At 44.6% G+C, this 23761-nt stretch overlaps 1 protein-coding gene across 6 annotated transcripts in view; it reads right to left on the minus strand.

Moving 5' to 3' along the window:
• Positions 1 to 11185: 11185 nt before the first annotated feature.
• FN1 (fibronectin 1) overlaps positions 11186 to 23761 on the minus strand; it is a 75383-nt gene continuing 62807 nt past the window's right edge. For all 6 annotated transcript variants that reach the window (XM_019492049.2, XM_006276432.4, XM_014594234.3 and 3 more), the window contains 10 exons: positions 21687 to 21776; positions 21260 to 21439; positions 20348 to 20437; positions 18874 to 19343; positions 17752 to 17890; positions 15609 to 15773; positions 14238 to 14363; positions 13636 to 13742; positions 12593 to 12703; positions 11186 to 11993 (listed from right to left, as the gene is read on the minus strand). In XM_019492049.2, coding sequence (XP_019347594.1) covers positions 11919 to 11993; positions 12593 to 12703; positions 13636 to 13742; positions 14238 to 14363; positions 15609 to 15773; positions 17752 to 17890; positions 18874 to 19343; positions 20348 to 20437; positions 21260 to 21439; positions 21687 to 21776 — 1553 coding nt within the window. In that variant the 3' untranslated portion in view covers positions 11186 to 11918. The remainder of the gene's footprint in view (positions 11994 to 12592; positions 12704 to 13635; positions 13743 to 14237; positions 14364 to 15608; positions 15774 to 17751; positions 17891 to 18873; positions 19344 to 20347; positions 20438 to 21259; positions 21440 to 21686; positions 21777 to 23761) is intronic.

Raw genomic sequence — 23761 nt, forward strand, 5'->3', positions numbered from 1 at the left:
CTGTTGGATGTCAATTAGCTAGAAGGAGCAGCAGCTATTTTGAATTTTCCAGGGTGGATGTATCTTGACATAAATTATTCTTTGATGCCAATATGAGTTAAAATAAATACTGAGCTATCTCTTGCATCTCCCTGCCAAACAACAGGGGATTATTCCTTGCACTATGGTCTCGACAACTTTATCCAGTGAAGCATGAGGCCTAAACCACTTCCTGAAGGAGAGTGGTAGACTCTGAGAGATCGTAATCTATGTGCTATGGGTTTTTTTTAACCATTTCATGCTATTATACCCCTGGTTTTCATCACTTTCCTCATAGTTCTTGCTCTTTGCTTGCAGTAGAGAGCCACATTCTCTTTGCATTCTTGTATATTTGAGTTTCATGCTGATGTGGCCTCCTTGGAAATTGGTACATATTTTCTCTAACTTCAATCCTAAGGGGTCAGTTGTGGCCAAGACAGTAAATGCCCCCCAGAGCCATAATAGAAGGGCTATCACTCCCTTCAGATATACAGATCACAACCCAATATTAAAATATTGCTGCATTGTCATGCAGGCTTGTTTGTTAACTGTGTCACCCTTGGCTCCATTTGCTTTCCAGGTATCTCTTGTTTGTAGGGTGTCTGAGTTTGTAATAATTTCCCCCTATTTTTCCTATGCTATAATTTTTACAGGCTGAATTTCATGTTTCCTGTGATTTATTTTTGTGCTCTGGATGCATTTTTATGGTTTCTGTGGTATATGCAATAACCTCCCCCACCCCCCCAAAAAAACAAAGTTAAATATCATCTGTTTATTTTTACGCATTCTCTTTAACTGCATTTTCCAAAGCATTGACTAATACAGGATCTATATTGGATTGTTACCATACTAGTAGCTCTTTGTTTTGCTGTTGTTTTATCATTTACTCTTTGTCTGCAGTCCTCGGGATGCTTTTCAACCTGTGTGATGTTGCAGTTGCAAGGCAGTTCCAACTAATCCAGTGAATCCAGAATCTGTTCAGGGAGACTTTGGACTAAATGGGCTTTTTTGCATGTACTCCAGGAGTAGGGGGCAGAGTTGGGGGGGTGCTTTAATTAGTGCAGCTCCGAGGTCCGCTCTAAGTAAAGCACCCGAAGCATCTTGTGTATCAGTGTCCCCACACTTAAAAATGGTGGCAGGGGCACTTTAACTAAAGCTCATTCAATGAGCTCATTCAATGAGCTTTAGTTAAAGTGCCCCCACCATCACTTTTAAGCTTGGGGGCACTGATGCGCAAGATGTTGGTGTCTGCTGGAGCACAGTAATTGCCACACTCCAGCAGACTCAATTAACTGAGTCTCTGCTCTGACGTGCTGTAATTACAGTGCGTTGGAGCAGCATCACTGCTTGTGTATAGGCGCCCAATGACCCTAGGGGTCTCTTTCAGTCGTCTGATTCAAATGGTTGTAAATATTTGATGTTTCCTCCTGAATACGTATTTCAACGTTCTATGAGACTTGAACAGATAAGAGTGTTTTTTCTCTTGATATATGGTGATTAAGAGGCACGGCAGCACTCTATAATATATGCTATTCAGAATTAAGGGAGCTTCCTCTCTCATAAGGAGATTGTCACAGATGGAGCAAGAACTACCTCTGTTATGCCGTCCACATCGCTGTAGAGCAAAAGGACGGTTTCCAGTCTCCAGAGTTTGAGAGCAAAAGGCCAGACAGGATATAACCATCCTGAGTCTTCAAATATGTTTTACATAAGGGGAAACCTCTGGTAGTATCTGTAGTGTAAGTGACAGGCAATTTATTCTGTCACCCGCTGAGGGAGTTGTACATAGGGTTTACAGGCTTTTCCTTGCTTGTTACCGAACACTGCATAGCTTTCGCTGAGACACTTAAATGCATATTCAAAGCTAGCTGAGCAGTTTAGGCATGCAGGAATAAAACACTGCCACTCAAAACAGCGGGGATAGATATAGCAGGCTCAAGGGCTAGATGGTGCCTATCAAATGCACTGAGGTTGGGACAGAAGTGTTCTGCCTCAGCATGATGCTTCTCTAAGGATGTGGAGAATCCCACTTGCTGTACTGCTCTTTGGTGAGTAAGCAGCTTCCTTTACCAGCAGGTCTAATGTGGAGGGCACAGCCGTAACTTTGCTTCAGTCTCACCCTTGGGGACAAGCATGGAGCAGTTTTTGCACTCAGAAAGGTGCAAGTGCTATAGTTTCCTGAGAGTAGGATGAGATGCAGTGTGATCTAGTACGAGGCAGTGAATTATGAGTTCATTGTACCGTGGTGCCTCTTTCAGTAAACCTAGCTTGAGTTTGGAAATGTTAATTAGACCTTGAACTGTACTTGCTGAACGAGGTGTTTGAGAGACGTCCTGGAGCAAGGACCTCACCAGCTCAAGAGTAAACACAGAGCGAGCCTGGAAGTTCTTTTGTTCCTACGTTCTGCAGTGGAACTGGTTGAAAAACTGCCACATTCGTACAAACTTGATTTCTTTTTTTGGTTGAAATTTCAATAAGGAAAAAAAGGTCTTGATTTTTTGCATGTCAGTTTTTCAGCCATCTGTCTTTGGCACTCTGCTAATGTTTATCCAGGCGAGCTGCAAAGAAGACATTTTGTCAGGCTGACAAGAATAGCAGGAGTTATAACAAACAGGAGTTTTAGGAGAGACACCCTCACATGTCAGGGTATAAGCTAACCTAGGTTAATAAGCTAATTTTCTCTTGGCAGATGCAAAGTGCTCTAATTCCAATATATTCTCAATACCCATTTAGCTTTTCCTCTTGTGCAATGTTGAAATGTGTCACAGAGCTGTCATAATTGGCCCCTTTCAGGGAAAGCTCTGCCTCAAGTCTCTTACACCCCACCCCACCTCCCCCCAAAAACCCCAAAAGTTGTCCTGTCTCCCTTCTTGGAAGGACCTTTCCTCCCAACCTCTACACCCCTCCCAAAGCCAGCGTTGGCATGACTTCTTGAGAGGTAAGTCTCTGGTTTTGAGACCCTGGCTGTTCTTTGGTCCTGGCTTCCTTGTGGTCTGTAGCACCCCAACCTCACAGAGATCTCTCTTTATTCAGCTCTCAAGGTGGGGGGCATGAACCGCCACAGTTACAGCCAGCAGAGCACTAAATGGCAAGCACCCTAACATCAATTTGATTGTTCCCTTGTGTTCCCTCAGTCCTCCCTAGGACTCCAGGTTTCACTCCCCTGAAGCTCTCCCAGAGCCTCCTATTTAATTCCCCTTACAGTATGCCACCTCAGCAATAAGTGAACAAACCCATAGTAGTTAACCAGGGGACCAGCCAATAAAAGCAGATAAACTTTTTTACCCAATAAAATAAAACATTATGGGTATTTATTTATACACATGCTTCAGGAGGGGGAGGGGGATTATTTTAATTAGAGTGGCTCCAAGAGCCACTCTAATTAAAGTGCCCAGAGTGTCACATGGATCAGCATCCCTGCGCTGAAAAATGATGGTGGAGGCAGTTTAACTAGAGTTCATCTGATAAGCTTTAGTTAAAGCGCCCTGCTATTTTTCAGCGCAGGGATGCTGATACACATGACGCTGAAGTCTGCTGGAATGTAATAATGACTACGCCCCAGCAGACTCAATTAATTGAGTCTGCTCCAACGTACTCTAATTGCAGCACATCAGCAGCCTCACTACACATGTATAGGTGCCCTGTGTTACCAGAAATCAATCAGAGAGCAGCTTCTGGGGCCTGCAGCTAGGCCCAGGTTATCTTCCTGAGGAGTGAAAAGTTGAATCTAGATGTCCCATTATGAAACTACAGCAAAAGATGCTCAAACTGAGCCCTCCAAGGTGTTCCCCACCAAGAACTGTAGGCCAGAACTCAGCCTACTTAGCCTTTTTAGTCACAGCAAAATGCTCATTCCCACTGCAATACTTTTATTCTTTGCAAATTCTTCAGCTGTCCTATTGACAGCACTCCATTAAAGCAACAGCTCTTTATTGCCACATTTGTCTCACGTGAAAAAGCCAAGCTGTATCTTTATGCTATTAAGTGAATCCAGAGTAATTTCATAGATGTGACTCCTGTGTAACTGGAAACAGAATTTTGGCTCCGGGAGCCTTTATATTTTTGATTTCTTTGCAAATGTGGATCTTGAGGTTTTTGCAGTGTAAGCAGTTAGCACTGAAAGATGTTGTTCCTAGTTGAATTAAGTGCAATTCAACAGGTTCTAAAGGGATAATATTTTAGGTTTGTGGTAATTTGTTGAGTAAAAACAGTCTGAAGGTAAAGCAGGTCTTCCATTATAAATAAGGGTTTTTAACAGGGTGGAGTACGGATGCATGTTTTTATCAGTACATAAAAATTAGCTTAATAGGCAAGTTACTAGTATCTAGGCAAGACGTTCTGCTTTGGTCTCTAATGTGGGAAAATGCTTCTGTTGCAATTCTACTGAGAACAAGTAGAGCATTAGGAAGTGTTTGTACCAGTTACCTTCACAATAGTGCATGTAAGCAAGTTGTAACGTTTCAGTTTCCATAGGCAAGAAGAACACAGACACCACACATTCTTCCCAATATTTCAAAATGTATTACTTGTTCAAAAACAGTTACCTGCTTCTTTGCCTGCTCTCTGTCTAAGAAATATGGTGTCCTTTATGCAGAAGTGTCAATGACATGCCCTAAAACTAATTCCTTTCATCATTTTGTGTGTATTACAGTAGTGCCTAGAACCGTAGTTCTCAGCCTGTTAGACTCGTGGCACCCTTTTGCATGCTTTCAGAATTCAGCAGCACCCCATTTCAAAAGGTAACATATATTATGTGTGGGGGCCAAGGGGGAATCGAGGATCAGGAGTCTTTGGGAACGCTAGCTGGGGTTGCGGCTGCGATCCCGTGACGGGCAGATGGGTACTCTCTATCACCGGAGCGGAATTAGGCAGAAACGACACACGTATCAATTGGAAAAACAGAGGTAGTTTTACTTACACTGTAGAGTCGTATACAGCGCAGGCAATCGTAGTTGCAACAATTCTATTCTCTAATCGGTAATCGAGGAGCTCTTGTAGACCGGGTAGCTCGGGTCTAACTCAGGCATGCAACACGGAGGATACGTCGCAAGGCTTCGCCGACGGGGAGTCGTTGGCAGGTGATCAAGTTGCCGGAGTTCCACTCCAGGGGGAATCGTGGAGTTCTCCAACTAGGGCGGAAACGCCCCTAACCTTTTATACGGCTAGTGAGCTAATTGCCAGCCGCCACATGGGAATAATTTAACATCGGCCAATCGTATTATGCAAATCTGCATTTTCTCAGCGGGAACTCTATCCACGCCGGAACTCTTCACCATGCCGAGACTTCCCCTGCCTTACCGTGCCTTGTGCTGGAAAGTTCCACTGTGTCAAGGCACTGATCCAAATCAGCTCTGACATGCCCCCTTGCCGAAGACACAGTTGGGACTTGAAGCACGTGCACGCCATTCATGTTATCGCTCCTTTTTAAAGATAACTGACTATGTACAAAAGTATACAACGACAGTAGTTCGTCCTCTACAGATCGAACCAAATAGTAACCAACACACATATCAATATATTGGTCACAAAATGTTCAATCACGAGGCGTTCAATAGGTGTCACGGCGGAGTCACACGTCAGATGACCTCTGCGTCTCTCTCTCTCTGGATCCGCTTCTGACACGTATTTCGAACCTCGGGTAAACCTGTAGAAAAAAGAATTCTTAGACACTGTTAATCAACTTATATAACACTATCCATTTGGAGAGGTAATCAGATCTCTTCTTTTGGTTCCCCACTCTCCTTCAAGCACGTGACACAGGTGCTTGAACTCGACTCAGCTTCGGATGGCTCTTGCACGCCCCCAAATGCACCGTCACGAATGACAATCCACACACAGACACTGCGCTGTCTTGTCCTAACACGATGAGGATGCTCCGGAGTCGCTGTCTAGATCCTTCGGACACTGGAAACCCAACTCATGGGCCAACTGCCATTGACCCTCGTCTCCCAGGATCCGCAGCTGTTGCTTCGTGAGTCTGGAGTGGTGCAACAGGAAACCAAACATAATCCTCTCCTCTTTCATCCTCTGTGGCGGTTGCCACACTCACTCTGGGTCATTCGAAGTCCCTGTGTCTGACTTCATGAGCGCTTGGACTTGCGGAAGCTGTCGCAGCAGGCTGCAGGCCGGTTGGCCGGCTAACGGGTTGAGGAGGGCTCGAAGGACAGTGGACCAACACACATTGTTCCTCCCTCCATACACCTCAACACAAGCCTCTATGCTGTCAAAAGTTACTGGAACAGTTCCAGGGTTTCTTAGGTGGCGATGCGGCCACAGTCTCCGCTGCTGGGTCGGTGTCAATCCCAGCGCGTGCTCCCTGGGGTTCCAGGAACCGTACGAGCTTCCTATCACCGCCAGTAGGATCTGCTCTGCACTGATCCTCACCGGACGACCCTCGTGCCAGACGTGGGGCTTGTGATCCACTTGACCCGCAACAAGTGCTGGGAGCGGAACAGGCCAGTGAGTGTTATACGTTAGCCACTCTATATCGGTGGCATGTCCTCCACTCCACGAGGCTTGTCGAGTGAAGAAACTAGCCTCTTCTAGATCAAGCAGGTCGGATCCAAACTCCATGACCAGACATCCTAACCATACAGCCAAGGTCTCATTGGGTTTAATCTTTGACTCATTATACAGTTCTTGTAGCTCAGTCCAGGTCCTAGTGTGATGGGTGGTGTGGATTGTCTCCCACACTTGGCTGCTTGCTGCTGCAGAACACGTAGCCGCTGTCGAGGCTGCTGCTGCATCCGTGGAGAGGGGCGGGTGTCCTCCGCTCACTGCCCCCTCCCCGTGGAAAGGAGGCAGGGCTGCCGGAAGCAACATTGCATCGGTGGGCGGGGTCGCCGAACGGGTTCCCGACGATTCTCCCGAAGCTCCTCCCTTCTCTTCCGGCTCCAGGCAGCTCGCTCCTTCCTCGGCACCATCTTGAAGTGGCGTCGACTCGGGGCTTCTCTCCTCTGCCGCTTCTCGTGCCGCCGGAACGGCCGCAAGCAGTCGGGCTTCCAGGTCTGCATTCCTCTGCAGCGAAGTTGTCACAGCGCGGAGCAACACATGCAATACTCTCTCTCTCTTACCCCTCGGGGCTACACTCGTATGGCCTCTCAACCCGAGCGCCAGCAGGGGGTTAAACTGGTCAGCCGTCATCGGCTCTTCACCCTCCCGCGCGAGCTGCACGCAGCGAGCAAACTCCTGGCTGAGAGCCGGGTTCGCGTCACCCGATTCCCATCTGGCGAGGGATGCGGTGTTCCCTCTCTCCTGGGGCCTGAACTGGACTCTCTCGCTGCCCATCACACAGCCAAACGCCTCGGGGTGCAGATGTGCCTCCCATACTTCCGATACCTCTTCTCCTTTTTCCTTCAGTGAAAGGTAGCCATCGATTAAACCTTTCACCCACTCCGCCCGCCTGGTGATACGCGATGTGGGCGCCTAGTTCCTCGGAGCTGGCCACGTGGCGTCTCCCACTACGCCAGGGGCAACTTCTCACTAGCTCCTGTTCCATTAGATCTTCCCCAAATCCTGACTCCGATCCTGTCGATCCTAATCCTGATCCCGCTGATCCTGTTCATGACGCCATGTGGGGGCCGAGGGGGAATCGAGGATCAGGAGTCCTTGGGAACGCTAGCTGGGGTTGCGGCTGTGATCCCGTGACGGGCAGATGGGTACTCTCTATCACCAGAGCGGAATTAGGCAGAAACGAGACACGTATCAATTGGAAAAACAGAGGTAGCTTTACTTACACTGTAGAGTCGTATACAGCGCAGGCAATCGTAGTTGCAACAATTCTATTCTCTAATTGGTAATCGAGGAGCTCTTGTAGACCGGGTAGCTCGGGTCTAACTCGGGCATGCAACACGGAGGATACGTCGCAAGGCTTCGCCAACGGGGAGTCGTTGGCAGGTGATCAAGCTGCCAGAGTTCCACTCCAGGGGGAATCGCGGAGTTCTCCAACTAGGGCGGAAACACCCCTAACTTTTTATACAGCTAGCGAGCCAATTGCCAGCTGCCATGTGGGAATAATTTAACATCGGCCAATCGTATTATGCAAATCTGCATTTTCTCGGCGGGAACTCTATCCACGCCGGAACTCTTCACCATGCCGAGACTTTCCCTGCCTTACCGTGCCTTGTGCTAGAAAGTTCCACTGTGTCGAGGCACTGATCCAAATCAGCTCTGACATTATGGATATTATAAACATGAATTAATGTGCTTTTAATTAGTTATAGTACTATAATATAAAATATAATATATCACCCTTTTTTGGGCTGCTCTACCCAGTTCTGGCTGGCCCCGTGCATGCTTGCTCTTAGCAGGGAACATTGATTCCCTACAAGTGGGTCCAGGTCACCACTGGGGGCCAGGAGCCAGTGGGCAAATTTCTGCTTAGCTTTCCCGGGGTAGTTTATACCCTGTCTCCCCTCCCCACCCCAAACTCCAGCCCTGGAGCCAAAACAGACAGAGCCCAGGGACACTTGGCTGGCATAGATGAGGTGCTGGGCTGGACACATGGTTGCAGGGGATGACAGAACATGAGGCTTGGGAGGGAGAAAGTCCCCTTCCCCTTCCTCCTCTCCCCCTCCCCGTACCTGATGGGGGCAAGCATAGCCCCCATTGCTGTGGTTGCTTCTCTGAGGACTGACACGCCTGGGACCAGAGCTACCTGCTTCTGTGGCTCTTCCTCCCAGCCCTGGACACATCCAAGGAGCTGGGTAATGAACCAGGGTGAAAAATGTTGCTCTGCAACTGCCCACCCATGCACAGCACATTAATCAGAGCAGGCAGAAGGGGCAGCCATGCATACCCTTTGCCTGTGAGACTCTGGGGTAGGTGGGGGAAGGAGTGAGTGGTGTACTTCTCCTCGCTCAGGGGCTGGGTGTCATAATACCCCTGATGGGGTCCCTGGCTGAGAATCCTTGGTCTAGAAACTCAGTCAAGATCACTACCAGCTGAATAAACTCAATTCTGCATTTTCATTTCTAAGGAAATTAATAAATAAATATTTTACCATAGTGAGACTGTATATGCAACAGCCCAATTTTGGGAAGGTGAATGGAATAGTGTGAATCTATATTTGAATAGAGGGAGGCATGTTTTATTTTTCAGTTCCTTGCTAAGAAATAAGTGATTAAATGATCCCCCATCATCCAGTTGCAAGTAGAAAGATTAATTATGATTTATAAGCATTTGTGAAATCCATTCTAGAGAACTGGGTTTGTGGCAAAGACCCTGGTCTGGTCCCAGGAGACCCAAGTTCAATTCTTAGCTCTATATGTTAGCAAATATTTAAGCATGTGCTTGATTTTCAGCAAGCCAGTAGCCTCTGAAATTGAGGAGACAACACATGATTACTAATATGTTCTTAATTGAATTTTAAATGCTTAAGTACCTAATGCCCCTTTCTCATCTTTAATGTGAGGATAGTAGTTCTTCTTCTCTAGTTTTTTTCATAGTTTCTAGGGTTGGTAGGGACCTGAACAGATCATCAAAACTGACCCCCTGCCCTGGGCAGGAACGAGTGCTGGGATCATAATACCCCAGCCAGATATCTATTCAACCTTCTCTTGAAGACCCCCAAGGTAGGGGAGAGCACCACTTCCCTTGGGAGTCCATTCCAGAGTCTGGCAGCCCATACCGTAAAGAAATGCCTCCTGGTTTCAAGCCTGAACCTACTCTATCAATTTGTGGCCGTTATTCCTGGTTATCCCAGGTGGTGTCCGGGGGAACGGAGCCTCACCTATTTTCTGCTGGTCCCCCCTGGTAAGTTTATAGATGGCCACCAGATCCCCTCTGTCTTCTCTTGTGGAGGCTGAATAGGTTCAGGCCCTTTAGTCTATCTTCATAGGGCCTGGCCTGCTGCCCCCTGACCATGCAAGTGGCCCTCCTCTGGACCCTGTCAAGGTTAGCCACATCTCTCTTGAAGCGTGGCACCCAGAACTGGATGCAGTACTCCAACCGCGGCCTGACCAGCACCGCATAGAGGGGGAAGTATCACCTCCCTGGACCTGCTTGTGATGCATCTGTAGATGCACAAGGTGCAGTTAGCCTTACTGACTGCTTCATTGCATTGGCGGCTCATGTCCATCCTGGAGTCAGCAATGACTCCAAGATCCCTTTCAGCCACTGTGTTGTTGAGAAGGGAGTTCCCCAGCCTTTAGGTGTGTTGCTGGTTCCTTCTCCCTAGATGCAGCACCTTGCACTTGTCTGCGTTGAATTCCATTCTATTCTCATCTGCCCACCTCTGTAACCTGCCTAGCTCTAGCTGGTTTCTGTCCCTCCCCTCCACTGTGCCCACTTCTCCCAACATCTTTGTGTCATTGGCCAATTTGGACAGCGTGGTTTCCACGCCCACCTCCAATTCGCTGATAAACATGTTGAATAGCACAGACCCGAGGACCGAGCCCTGAGGAACTCCGCTGCCTACATCCCTCTAGGCCAAAAACAGCAGTCCACCCGTCCTGGACTGCCATCTCATTGAGGCTCTGAGTCACCAACGTCTCTTTTACTAATCTCCGTAGCTCCTTGAAAAATCGGCCCTCCTGAAGTCAAGGACCTTTGCCTTACTGCTTGCTTTCACCACCCTGTGCCAGACAATAAATTGTCCAGCAGACGATGGTCACTAACGCCGACGTAGTCATGCACCCGCAGATCCCTCACCAGGTCATCCATCACCTGTGGCAAGGACCAAGTCCAGCAAGGCATTTCCTCTGGTGGGATTGTGTACCTCCTGGGTTAGGTGGAGGTCCTGTACGCAGGCTAAAAATCTATGTGAGCATTCAGACCTGGCTGACTGCTCCTCCCAGGAGATGTCTGGGTAGTTTAGGTCACCAATGACAACCACATCCCTTGTCCTTACAGCCTCTGCGACATGACCTGAAAATTCCAGGTCCAACTTTTTTCTGTCTTGTCTACTAATTTCTTGCCCCACTATGCTCATCCTGTCTCTCACTACACTGGGGCATAATAGCTGAATAAGGCTCTGATCGCAGCTGGGATTTCTGGGTACTCTCATACAATTAGTCCATCTGCCTGTCCTTCCAGAAACTGACCTATAAATATTTTGCCTGTTTCATGCTATACTGCAGAATGACAGCTGTCCCATCTTATTCCAGAGAAGCTCATACCTTTTCTGTCTAACAGAGCAGCAAAGAAAAAGTAACGTTAACCATGCATCTGGTTTGTAAATCTTTTTATTAAAACAGTTGTCTTTCCACAGTAGTAAAGCTTTGGCACTTACAGTATAAAAAATAATCACTGATCATAATTACACCAAATTCTCCTTTGTCAACTGCATACTGAGTGTCTTCAAAACAATTTATTCCCATATAAAAACACTTGAGGGGCAGGGAAAAATTCTGATAAATAACAGTATGAGATACAAAGATAGAGCTAGAAAAATACTAGGATCATTTGGAAAGAATTAAGACTGTGCATATTTTAAATATCACAGTGATGGGGTTTGCAGTTCCTATGTTATTGCTGGCTGCACACTTAAGTGAAAGCAGAAGTGTTTGGTGGACTTTCCTATCTCTAAACTTTAGTAGTGTCATTCCGATTAAGATTTGTTAGCATGGCAAGGGAGCTTTCACCACTCTTCCCCTCCCATGTATCATTTTGATCCTCAATTAATTTATGACTCAGTACCATTTTTATTTGAAAAATACTGAATGGCATCAAATACTTTGAGCAAAACGAGGCAATACACTGCTATCAGTTATGAGAAAAGTCTGAAACACTCCAAGGGTGAAGCTTGGAGAAGCTGTGAGTTGAGCTTAAGCTGGGGAAGTGACTCCAGAGCAGGGGGCCATTCTTAAAGATGTGGTTTTGCTAGCATCACTCCAGTTCAGATGGTCATCTTGGGAGAGAGATGCATATTTTGTTGTTGCTGTATTAAGGCCTATTAGATATTATTGTCCTCGTGGATGTTGTGTGTCTGCCTGTACATCTAAGGGCATGAAGCACTCAATTGGGCAGTTGACATTCTGTTGAGAGAAAAGGAAGCCAGTTAGTCCTCAGTCATGTCAAGGACAGTGTTGTAGGCCAGTAGCATTAGTCTGAGAGCTGCAGCCAACCTTTGTGTGTCTACTGCAGTGGTTCTCAACCTTTTCAGACTCAAAGAACCCCACTTTAGACTCAAAGCACCCCTCGGAAAATGCCAGCTCTTCGTTGTCACTTGTTTCTTGACTATAGAAAAATAAAATAATTATTCTTCTGTTGTAAAGAACTCAAAAGGACCACAGCAGTTCAGAATAATTTTAACACTTTGGATTCCTATTTGAAATCTCTGGGTTTGCCTTGCACACCTCACAGTTCTCACATTGCATGGTATCTTGTGGCACCCATGAAAAGGTCAACAAAGCGTATTCCATCTCTACGCAACAAAGGACTTAGTCACTGGCTTAAAACACATGCTTAAAAGTTTAAGCTTGTGCTTCAGTTTTTGCAGAATTGGGGCCTTAAATATAAATGACAGAACAGATTGAAAGCTGCAAGCAATTCTAGTCTATTATTTTTGACAAGATTTGTATGTGGGACACCCATGCAAAAGACACTATGCCTGGAGAGGGTCCTGTGTACTTACAGTATTTGTACTCTGGTGGTATCTCTGTGTAAAACGTGTGTAGGTATGGCCAGAAGAGCCTTCTGAGGCTGCGTCGACATTGGGCCTGCGGCAGTTGTCACAGCGCCAACCCTTGAGAGAAGACATCAACATGCAAACAAATCAGACACTGTCTTTCAAGAGCAAAAGGCACATAAAGCTACTACATTCTAACACAAGTGTGCTTTCACCCCTTGTGTAACTCCACTGAGATTGATGGATTACTCCATGGAAATCCACTGAAATCCCAGAAGTTATCCCAGTTTTACACCACTGCAACCCAACAGTGTCTTGGATGCCAAAGAAATAGAAGTAATATGCAAGTTAATGTAAGCATAGATATATGCCCCTGATTCCTTATGTTTCTTGTTATGCCTGCTACCAGTCTTACCTGTTATCTGTTGCACTAATTTAGAGGGGTGTATATAGAAGTGGATGGTGGTTAATTATACAGAGTGTTGATTTAACCCAGCCTACATCAGGGAATCTCCAATCTTTCCACAGTGTAAATCACATATTTCAATAGGGTAGTTGTTTTGTAAATGCCTCCCTCCTTCCTGCACTAACTATTCAGACTATAATTACCCCCATGCACCTGCAATGGCTACTTATATAGAAAAGTATTGTGGACTAATTTAGCAGCTGGAAAAGGGAATGAGATAAAATCCATAGGACCAGCCTCTTATTCAACTATTCCAAGTGGCCTCTGGCCAGAGTTGAGTAATTCCTAGGTGATGCACTAGCCATGTGTGGAAGGCTGGAAGAAGGGAAAATGACACCAGCCTTGACTTTTCTTGATTCACTTTTGAATCAAGGGGAAGAGGGATGACTCTCCAAGTTTGTTTTTATTTGTGAAGGTGGCAGATTTTATGGCAGTGTTCCCCAGTTCTGTAATTCGGACATGAAAATAGTGCCAATTTAAAATGTAAACTAAGGTTTCTTTAATGATAAATAAAATGTCATCCCCTTAGTCTACTCTTCCCATATCTGTCCTCATGCCATAGTGTCAAACCAGTTCTGCCTACCTGCTGTCCTCCATAGCAAGTACAGGAACAGATAGCACCAAGATATTCCTTCTGCCATTGTTCTCCTACGTGGTACATCTTACCGTCATCATAGCATGTTGCCTCATCTACAGAGAATCAGGAATAAGCAAGATTCAGTTGCATGGTTCATGTTTGCTCTGAAGAACGAAGGTGTGTAGTAGGGTGGGGCAGTAGGTGTGTAGTAGGGTGTTAGACTGAGAGTCAATGTGCTCAATCTCAGGTCTGCTGCAAACTAGTGATTAGCTGGGAACGTATAAGCTGTTTTAAAGTATTCCTTGTGCTTCACATGTGCTCATCTTTACAGGGACAGTGACTCTTAATTCACATCTGCAAGATGCTCAGATCTTCAGTAAAAAAGGCTTCATAGCAATGCCCCATGTTACTGTTATTAAATTACATCCTGTTAGAAGTGTAACCCACATTCAAAGAATATGGCAGTCTCGTGTGGAGGTTCAATCATACTGACCCACCATGGTATACCATAAAAAAGTGCCCTTATACAGCCTGTCCCAGACAGCACAGCTAAGAGGCACCTCTGAAAGCTGGGAGTTCAGTTAAGTATACGTAATAAAGTGACATACGAGGTTCACACTTGAATTCTCCCTTTCCATTTCCAAGACATGTGCAGCTCATCATCTGTCCATTCTCGCCTTGACGGTCCCACTTTTCGCCAATCTTGTAGTTCACACCATTATCATGGCACCATTCTGAATGAACCAGAGGGGAACAGTACAGTCAGGTTGTTAATCTAGATGTTCCTGTTACTCAGTGGTAGGGCAAAGAAATCTATTCACTTCCATGTGAGCCTCAAAGGGAAAATTCACTGATTCTGTAAATGGGCACAACTTCATTGACATAAACATACCTGTACATTTAGTTGCAGCTAATTTGAGAGTAGGACTTTAAATTGGTGAGGGTCATACCAGCTTCATATAAAGGATTCCCTCAAGAAAGGAAATGGTGTGGGAAAACTTACAGATGTGAATGTTAGAGCCTTGGCTCAGGATTGGGTTGGGAAAAATTTTGGATGCAATTATAAAGAAAGCCTGATTAAACAGGCACATGGGGAGAACGTACTTAATACTGAGTAAATTCACATTAAAACCATTACACAGATCATGGGAAAAAAGACCCTGCATATCAAATGATGACATGTAACGATTAGCCCTATAAACAAATATTTTCCCTGTAGCTTACTACTTTCAAGGCTTAGATATGCCCTCTCTGTTAGTTTTCTCTGCCATAAACAAGCACATTTAAATTTGGATGTATGCCATATATAATCACTTACTCATTCTGACTTCATATTAACCCTTCAGCTTACATTTAAATTTCATCTACTTACATCTGGCGGGCATTAAACTTAAGTGTTACTTTAGTTATCCTGGCTGTCTAATAATACTGATTGTCAACCTCAATGAGATACTGTGAAAACTGGAAGCAAGCTTCAGAAAGGTGGGTGGAGAGGGCAATCATATACTAACCAAACAATAGTCTTGTGTCTGTGCCTATTTGAAATCCCTGAGAATTATCAGCCCCATTGTGCTAATACATAAAATTAAGATATGAGGATCATACAGATATTTTCTTAAATGACCAATCAACTTTTTCTACTGAGGTGTCAAATCTCTTGATTTTTGGCAATAACTGTACTTACCTAGTAGGGGAGGGGAAAATACTAAAAAGGTATTTTCTTGCAAATTCATTATAGACGAACACAAAAAATGACCATATTTTCTACAGTGAACAGTAATACTGAGGGGGCTGCAAAGTTCAATCACAAGCAATAAAGTTTTCCATCATTTTTTGATGATGCAAAACATTACTTTGAACTAAAATGCGCATGTGTTTGCTTCATGTTTGGGTCAGATTGGATCTGTCAAACATGCCATTAGTACATTTATGCATGGAGTTTAAATATAGGGATGGAGGGACAAAAGCAAGCTACTCACTAGATGAATCACATCTGAAATGACCACTGCCAAAACCTAAGCACTGGCACCAGAGTTTAAAGCCAGTTTCAGATAATCGCTCCCATTCCTCTCCAATGGAATAGAAGGAGCCAGTGTATGTATCATAACAACTGTCGTCAGTTGGCTGGTTTAATCCTTCAGACACTGGAAACAGAAACAAAAAAAAACAGGAATCATACACCGGATACACACCTAGGAAAGATAAGCAAAGACCTATCTGAATATAAGTTTTTCCTTATGATGCCTTAGCAGGAATGGAACCATGTAAGGATATTTGCTTGCTGCTTCTGTCAGCACAGCAGCATCTCTTTGATTTGTTTTCCATTTGCATTTGGCAGAGCAGTGGTGTTGAGAAAATATTAGGTGACGGGTTTTTTTGCTTGCTTTGAGTTGCCAGGTTTCAAGCAAGCTTGAGTTTTGTATTCGCTATTGGAAAGCAACAGTCTGACTGAACCACTTTAACTGAGATGCATGCTTTTTTCTTAGGGATGACAGGTGGTTCTGTCTTCTGACATGAGATTTATCCCTCCCAAATCATAAGTGTTCTGAGTTTTAAGTACAACCCTGGTAGAGAAATAAGCTATAAAAGCCATGTCTGAATTATTGAAGGGATGGTACTAGGGAGTGCCACAGTGAAGCACAGTGTACCACGGTGCATGGTGCACACTGAAAGGATGTTATAATAGCTGCTCTTTGTGCAGAGCTGTGTACATACCATGACATTTCCATCTTAAGCATGCTTACTAGTTCATACCCAACATACTCCTTTAACAGTATCAGCATGCTCTAAACCAGTGGGGGCCAACCCTTTTAGCAGGAGTGCCACAAATTAAACCTTGAGGCATCTTCAAGTGCTGCTCCAATCTCCTTCCCCTGCCCAAAATGCTGCTTCACTTTGTACTCCCTGCCCTGTGCTACCTGCATAATCTGCCATTCTACTTTCTGCTCCTTTCCTGATCTGCTGCTTTGCTTTTTGCTCCCTGGCTTATCTACCACTGTGCTGCCTGCTCCCTCCCCAGTCTGCTGTGTGCCACACACAGGCTGCCCACAGGTTGGCTACCCCTGCTCTAAATGACAAGAATAGAAGGGGGAATAATCCCCCTTTTACGCCTTCGTGATTTCCTGTATATATTACTCTGCCTTGGACATCACTGGTTGTAGTTAGTATCTGACTGAAAAATGGGTGTGTTGGATGGCCTGTATTGGATGAGTTAGCAGTCTCAGTCCAGTTTCTGGCAGGCATGTGCCCACACAAGAGCTCTCATTGGGATAAGAGATTGAGCTGCCTCCAGATCAGGTCTGAGGCATTGGTAGGAAGCTTGTGTGATTAGAATCACCTTGTGGGTAAAGAAACTGTCAGTGTGGCACCTTTCACTAGCTCTTAATTTATCTTATTTTTTTAGTGCCAAGGAAAAATTAAATACTGGGGAAGAAAAGGAAAAGAAAAATCCTAATAACATGCCATCCAAAGCCTGAATCCCCTCAATTGTTCAGTGTTGACTGAGTTTACCAGGTCTTGAAGATGATAAGCATGAAAGGGTGCCTCGTTTCTGAAGCACCTATAGGTTTGGCTGTCTGCTTCCTGCCCATGTGCAGTCATATGCACTCCACATGGGGCAGTCATTTCCAAACTGACAGTCAGCGATGGTCCCAGTCCAGCTAACCAGGGAGAAGACATAGCAAATCACCACCCAATGGTAGGAGAGGAAAAGAGAGGAGCAGGAAGAGGCAGATTGAGCAAGTCTTTCCCTGTTTGAGAGATTATTCTAAGGAAGGAAATTTGATGTTGGTTCAGAATGCAGGCCATGACATGGGCCTAACATCTCTGACTAACTCTAACAGCTACTATAGATAAATACACGGGACCTCTAAAAGGATTATGCAGTCAGGCAGTTGTTTGGCATACTTTTCAGAGAGTTGATGTAATTACCTGGAATAAATGAAACATGGGACTGGAAGAACTTCACTGTTCACAGAGCCCAGCCCCTGCAATCGCGGTAACCACATTTTATAATCCCATTGGTACAATGAGAGTTAGGCACCTAAGCACCTATAAAACATTTCCCTGTAAGAGATGTACTTGCAAAGCAGAGTTTGCCCAGATTGTACAAATTTAACCTACCAGTATTGTCCACTGTGACAACCTCCTCCAGAACTTTTTGTCTCCTATGATCTTTTAATGCTTCCACTATGATGTTGTAGGTAGCACCTCTAGTAAGGCCGGTCAGAGTAGCACTAGAAGCAGTTCCAGGAACTCTGAACTGCAATTACAGTAAAACCAGTGTCACACAAAAGTTGGCTTTAAAAAGAATGTGCTTCTTAGGTTGTAAACTGTTCAGGATAAAGGCAGTGTCTTCATATTTAATTCTACAGGAAGTCACACACTGGAGGCCTAATTCTTAGAGCCTAAAGTGCTTAACAAGTATCAGTACCTGAAGTCTCACTCCATGCATCTTGGTGATAGATGTATTATCTCAATTTTAGGGGTAGGGAGAATAAGTGACGTGCCCCAGATCACACAGGAAGTCTTTACGAGAGTGGGTACAGAACTCAAATGCCCTAAATTTAATTTTTTTCCCCACACCTAGCTGTAAGATCATCACCAATTAATCTGGCTACATGGCTGCACTCTTCGCTTATGTATGATTTATCTTAAGAACTTCAGTGGAGGGAAATCCCCATGCATTTTTTTCACTGCACCTCTTCAAAATACTATAGACAGTCCTAGGGTCTTTCTGTTTTAGTCAGTGTATCCTATATTCTTTCGTGTGTGTAGCCAGCCTCCATGTATTTCCATCCCAGAACAGCTTCAGGGCTAATAATGCTATGCTACAAGGTGGCATGCAGAAGGTGCCTAAGATGGATGCTGATGGACTTTCATAAGTAAATCATGACTTACTGGCCATGTCTACATGAGATGCTGACTGCACAGTTGTTACTGCGCAGTCATTTAGTACTTATATACACAAATAGTAAATGACTGTACAATAAATCAGAGCTACTACACAGCAGCATCCCCAAACAGCTTTTAGGTGACACTGACTGTGCAGTATCTCGTTACTACTATGCAGTAGCATCATGTCACACTTTGTGCCACGCAACACTACTGCGCAGTAGTAATGAGCTACTGTGCAGTCAGCATTTCATGTAGGTGTGGCCACTGAGAGCTATAATCCCAAAGCTAGAGGGACTGCCACCGTCAAGTCCAATATACTTCCTGCATTCAGAGGGACAGTTGTGTTACCTGCAAAGTCTCTTCATCATTGCCGACTGGGAGACATGAGATGAGATATTCAGTGCTCTCCAATAAGGGCCTCCAGGAGATCGTTGTCCGAGAAAGAGCTTCCTGGCCTGTAGTGTCATTGCGCCTTGGCCCACGGGAGTGAGGATATGAAGGTTCAACTACATGTGGTATTGGGTACCTAGCGAGTTCAACTGTTTCATCCACATTTGGTGGTTGCGGTCTTGGCCTGTGTCTACTGGGGGTTGCTGTGGTGGGTGGAGTAGTCCGTCTAAATCCATGTTCCTCAAAGAAAACTTGCTGTCCCTGGTGTCCTATTGATGGCTGCTGACCTGTGGTGCCTGGAAGTTGGATACCATTTCCATTGTCATACCTGTTGTTTGTGAAGTAAGGGGGCCTCTCATCGATGGAAGGAACATCCAGAATCTCTGGCTGATTGGGGTGAGTTTGGGTTACCAGCGTGGGAAGCTCATCTAACCAAAAACATGTTAGAAGCAATAAAGCAAAGCAGGTTAAGCCCCAGAAAAGTGGCTGAATTAATTATCATACACTAGGTAGTGACAATGAAAACTGTCAACTACTCAAAGCAATTAAAGGTTAGCAACACTCATGAGTACAACACACTTTTTAGGGCCTCTTTGTAGGGCCTCTGATTGTTCAGCAGAGGGTATATTGTCTTGTTATTATCAGCAGAGGGTATATTGTCTTATTATTATAATTTGTTACTGTACAGGCAAAAAAAAGTGTGTTGGTATGAAATTTTCATACCCTTGAACCAAAGCTATGATCACTGCATGCCAAAGAAGCCACCAATGCTCAAATTAAGGAAACAAGATATGTTTGCAATAGGCATTCATATATTATCAATTTAAGAAGATCTGTACCATATGCTAAGGAATTAACTCTTATGCTATTCAGGTCTCCAGCTGCGTGGCAGAGATGCTACTTGGTGACCTCTCCTCGTACTCTATTTTACAATGCAGTATGGGACTGGGCACAAGTAGAGAAATACAGTGCATATCAAAGGAATAACCTTGACCTATATAGCATTCCCACTGATGTCATCACAAGCTAAAAGAAAATGTGAGCATTAACCTTAATTAAATTAAGGTATAGGCACACAGGGAAAAAAAAAAACTGAATGTGATCTCATGTGCTTAACCTTTTAACACAGAGAAATGTGATTTGCTTGACTTGAAATCTTATCTTTTCCACCCTAGAAGCCCTATGTATGATACATTTATTCATCTCTTTGAGAAATAAAATTAAAATGAATTAATAATAATATTTTTTTTAAAGTGACCTATCATCTCAAGCAGAACTTGTAGTTAGCTGTCCACATATACCTGTGAAAAAGAACCTTATAAACAAAGTTGTAATATTAGCCCTTTGGAGGTGCCACCAGAGGGCAGACTCCAATCCCCATGTGAGGAGATGTCCCCTTCTCCAGCTGTGGTTGACCAGCTTTTTATTTTACCTGTCTTTTTCCTGCCAATCAATGGTTCACTCTTTTGATTGTTCTTCACAGCAATGATATAGATGGTATATTCTGTTCCTGGCTCCAGACCTGGAAGAAAAAAAGCCAACTTTTAGTGATAAACACCTCTAAATAAAACAGCTCAACAAAGGGAGACAGGGACAAGGTAGGAAAAAGTGACACCTTAGAAACTAACTGGTTCAGAGAGGCATGAACTTTCAGAGGCAACAACCTATTTCATCAGATGCTAGGTATTGACTGTTCCAAAAAAAAAATAAAAAATATATATATAGGGGAAAGATACAAGAGAAGGGTACATTGCTAGAGAGGTAATCAGGGGGACTGCTTATAATGATTGTGAGAAACAGGCCAGTTTAACATAGAGAGGAACACCAGAGTAAAGCACTAGGTCCAGGCAATGGGATAAGACTTGTTAGTCCCTGTTGAGATGACCACAGTCTGATCACTGGTTCTTCCTGGCTCAAGGAAGTATTTGTTGTGGGGTGGGGAAAAGGGGTTATCTGAATTAGTTGTACCTGGCAATAAGGACTGCATAATCTCTGTCTCCTTTGATGTGTTGGCTAGCACAGTGCATGCAGTCCCTACCCAGCTGTACAGGAGAGGGAATATAAGATCTGCTGAGTTTAATCTATGCATTTCTGTTGTATGTCCATTGTCTGCTCTCCTGAGTCTGTGTATAGGGTTAAACTAGATGACCCTTGAGATCTCTTCCAACCCTAAAAGTCTGCTCCCCCATCCTAAAAACTATGATCTCATGATGCAAGTAGTATATACGATTGTGCTATATAATTGTGTGAGGATAGCCATGTTCTAGCCCTTGAGCAGAATCCTCTGTTCAATGCAGAGGACATTAGCCATCTAGATGAGCTCCCAAATGAAGCAAAGACATACCAATTATAGTGGCCTCTGTGGTACCCGGGCGTGGTCGGGGAAGCAACTCTTTAGGCTGTGCTCCAGGTTTATTGTACTTGATGATATAGCCCGTAATCTTGGCCCTGGGAGGCTGCCAGGTAACCAGCAGGGAGTTGCTTGTGGTTGTGAGGAATTGCAGGTTTGAAGGAGCATCAACATCTATAAGCAATCAAAATCAATGTAATGAATGTTGGAAAAAGTATGTGTGACTACACATCTTCCCATGGGGGATGCATTTATCCTTTATCACTAATCCATTCCATGTTCAAAGAGGAAAAAATAAGGTTGTAAAATGCAATAAATGATGTATATGCTCAAATGCAAGGACAGTATAAATTTCCAGTCATGTGTAAAAATAATTTCCATTAGTATATATGCATGCAAGAGAGAAAGAAAATGCCCTTACTTGTAGAAGCATCAATCACAACTGGGGAACTGCGGGCATTGTCATTCAGTGCATAAAGATGGATCTTGTAGTCAGTGCCTGGTTGCAAGCCTAAAATTAGAGTAGAAAAAAAAATACAAATTTTAGCCTGCTCTGATTTAAACTTTTTCAGAAAGAGTCTGCAAGATACTCCGATCATTGCTACAGCCAGAGAATTCAACTGTCTGGAAAAATAGCACTTTCAAAAGTTGATACTAGCTGTGTTTGCTGAAGAATTAAAAAAGAGCACTGAGATATTTCTAAAACAACCAGTTGACTTGAATGTGCTCCCGCTGAAGGCAATAGAGGCTCTCTCACTGAACTCAGTTAAATTGACACTAAGTTATTTTTAAATGCCACTTAAATCCTAAGTTAAAGCTGCCTTCAACCAAGAGATAAACATAATGATTTGATCTTTAACCTTTTTCACTGATTGTCCCCAACTTCAGATATAAGCCACAGAACTATGATCCTCTAGTGCATAAGAAAATGATTAAATCTGTCCCATTCACTAGCAATTATCAGATTAGAAGTGAAGTAATTTAAAATGAAGCAATACATCAGCTAAAGCTGCAGGAAACCTGAATGCTAAGATGAAGCAGGGAATAGAACCAAATGGGTAGTTAAACAACAGTTCATAGAGGTTAACTCAGCTTTTGGAAGGTACTAAATGGATCTAGAAATCTTTCTCCTGCAAAGATCAGGCAGTTCGATTTCTGGACTTGCTAAGAGATCTATGATCGTGGTGTGAACCAATGTTAGTCACTTGCAGGATGTGATAAGAGAGTACTGCCAGTTAAGCCTGTGCGAATAAAGAACTATTCGATTCGGATTCAGATTCAGCTGATCCAGAGGCCAGCGATTTGATTCAGAGATTCAGATTGCTTTTCCGAATCAATTCAGCCGAAATGCCTTCGGAAGATTCGGCACTGATTCAGAGAGATTTGGCCATAGAGTATAATGGGGAATCAATGAAATATCTATAACTCTGTCATGTTTTGGTTGATTTGGATGAAACTTGCAGGGATGGTAGCCCCTGCTATGGGCATGAAGTCTGCCATGTTTCAAGGAGGTAGGTTCAGGGATTTCCAGGAAACTGCACCTCAAAGTCTAGAAAGCAAAACTCATGTCATGTGTGTGTGTTAAGGCACAGCAGGGTGAAAACTGCAGGCATGGTAGCCCCTGCTGAGGCCACAAAGCCTGCCAGATTTCAAGGAGATAGGTGCAGGGGCTTCTGGGAAACTGTACCTCAAGCTGCTGACAAGCAAAGCTCAAGACATGGGTGACACTGTGTGTGTACTAAGGTACAGGGGCATGAAAACTGCAGGCCTGCTAGGCCCTGCTGTGGCCACGAAGCCAGCTGTCAAGGAAATAGGTGCAGGGGGAGTCTGGAGTCTGGGTTCTGGGGCCCTGCACCTCTGGCTGCTGATAGGCAAAACTTGTGATATGGGTGCTTGTGAGACTGACTGTGTCTGTCTTGGGACACAGGGGCATGAAGACTGCAGGCCTGCTAGGCCCTGCTGCGGCCACGAAGCCTGCCAGCTGTCAAGGAGATAAGTGCAGGGGGAGTCTGGGACAGAAAAAGCTTACAGACAGAGGCTTTTATGCTGTTTCTATGCCCCCGCCAGACACTGTGATTGGAAGGGCAGTCAGGGAGAAATCACACTCACTGGCCAGCTAGAGATGTCAGTCCTTCCTCCCCCCACCCCGCTCCCTCTCCTGCTCCCCCTCTCTCTTCTAAGTTTGTTTCCTCTGAAAGACTGCCTTCCAAATCTCCAAATCTTTTCCGAATGGATTCGGAGGCTCCAAATTGTTTTGGAAAGTTTTAGGCTCCTAGCGATTTGATTCAGTTTTGGAGATTCAGCCTCCAAATTGGGCCAAATCTTCTCCCAATCAAATTGTGAACTGAAGCTTTGCACAGCCCTACTGCCAGTTTCAATAAGTGCACTTCCCTGTAACAGATCCAGAAAACACTCCTATTTTCAGACAAGAAGTAAGTGCCCAGAACAATTAAGTATGATATCTCTGCGAGTCCCACTGAATCAGGGCCTGGCTCT

The sequence above is a fragment of the Alligator mississippiensis genome, chromosome 4, assembly GCF_030867095.1.
Source record: "Alligator mississippiensis isolate rAllMis1 chromosome 4, rAllMis1, whole genome shotgun sequence".
Taxonomy (NCBI): Eukaryota; Metazoa; Chordata; order Crocodylia; family Alligatoridae; genus Alligator; species Alligator mississippiensis.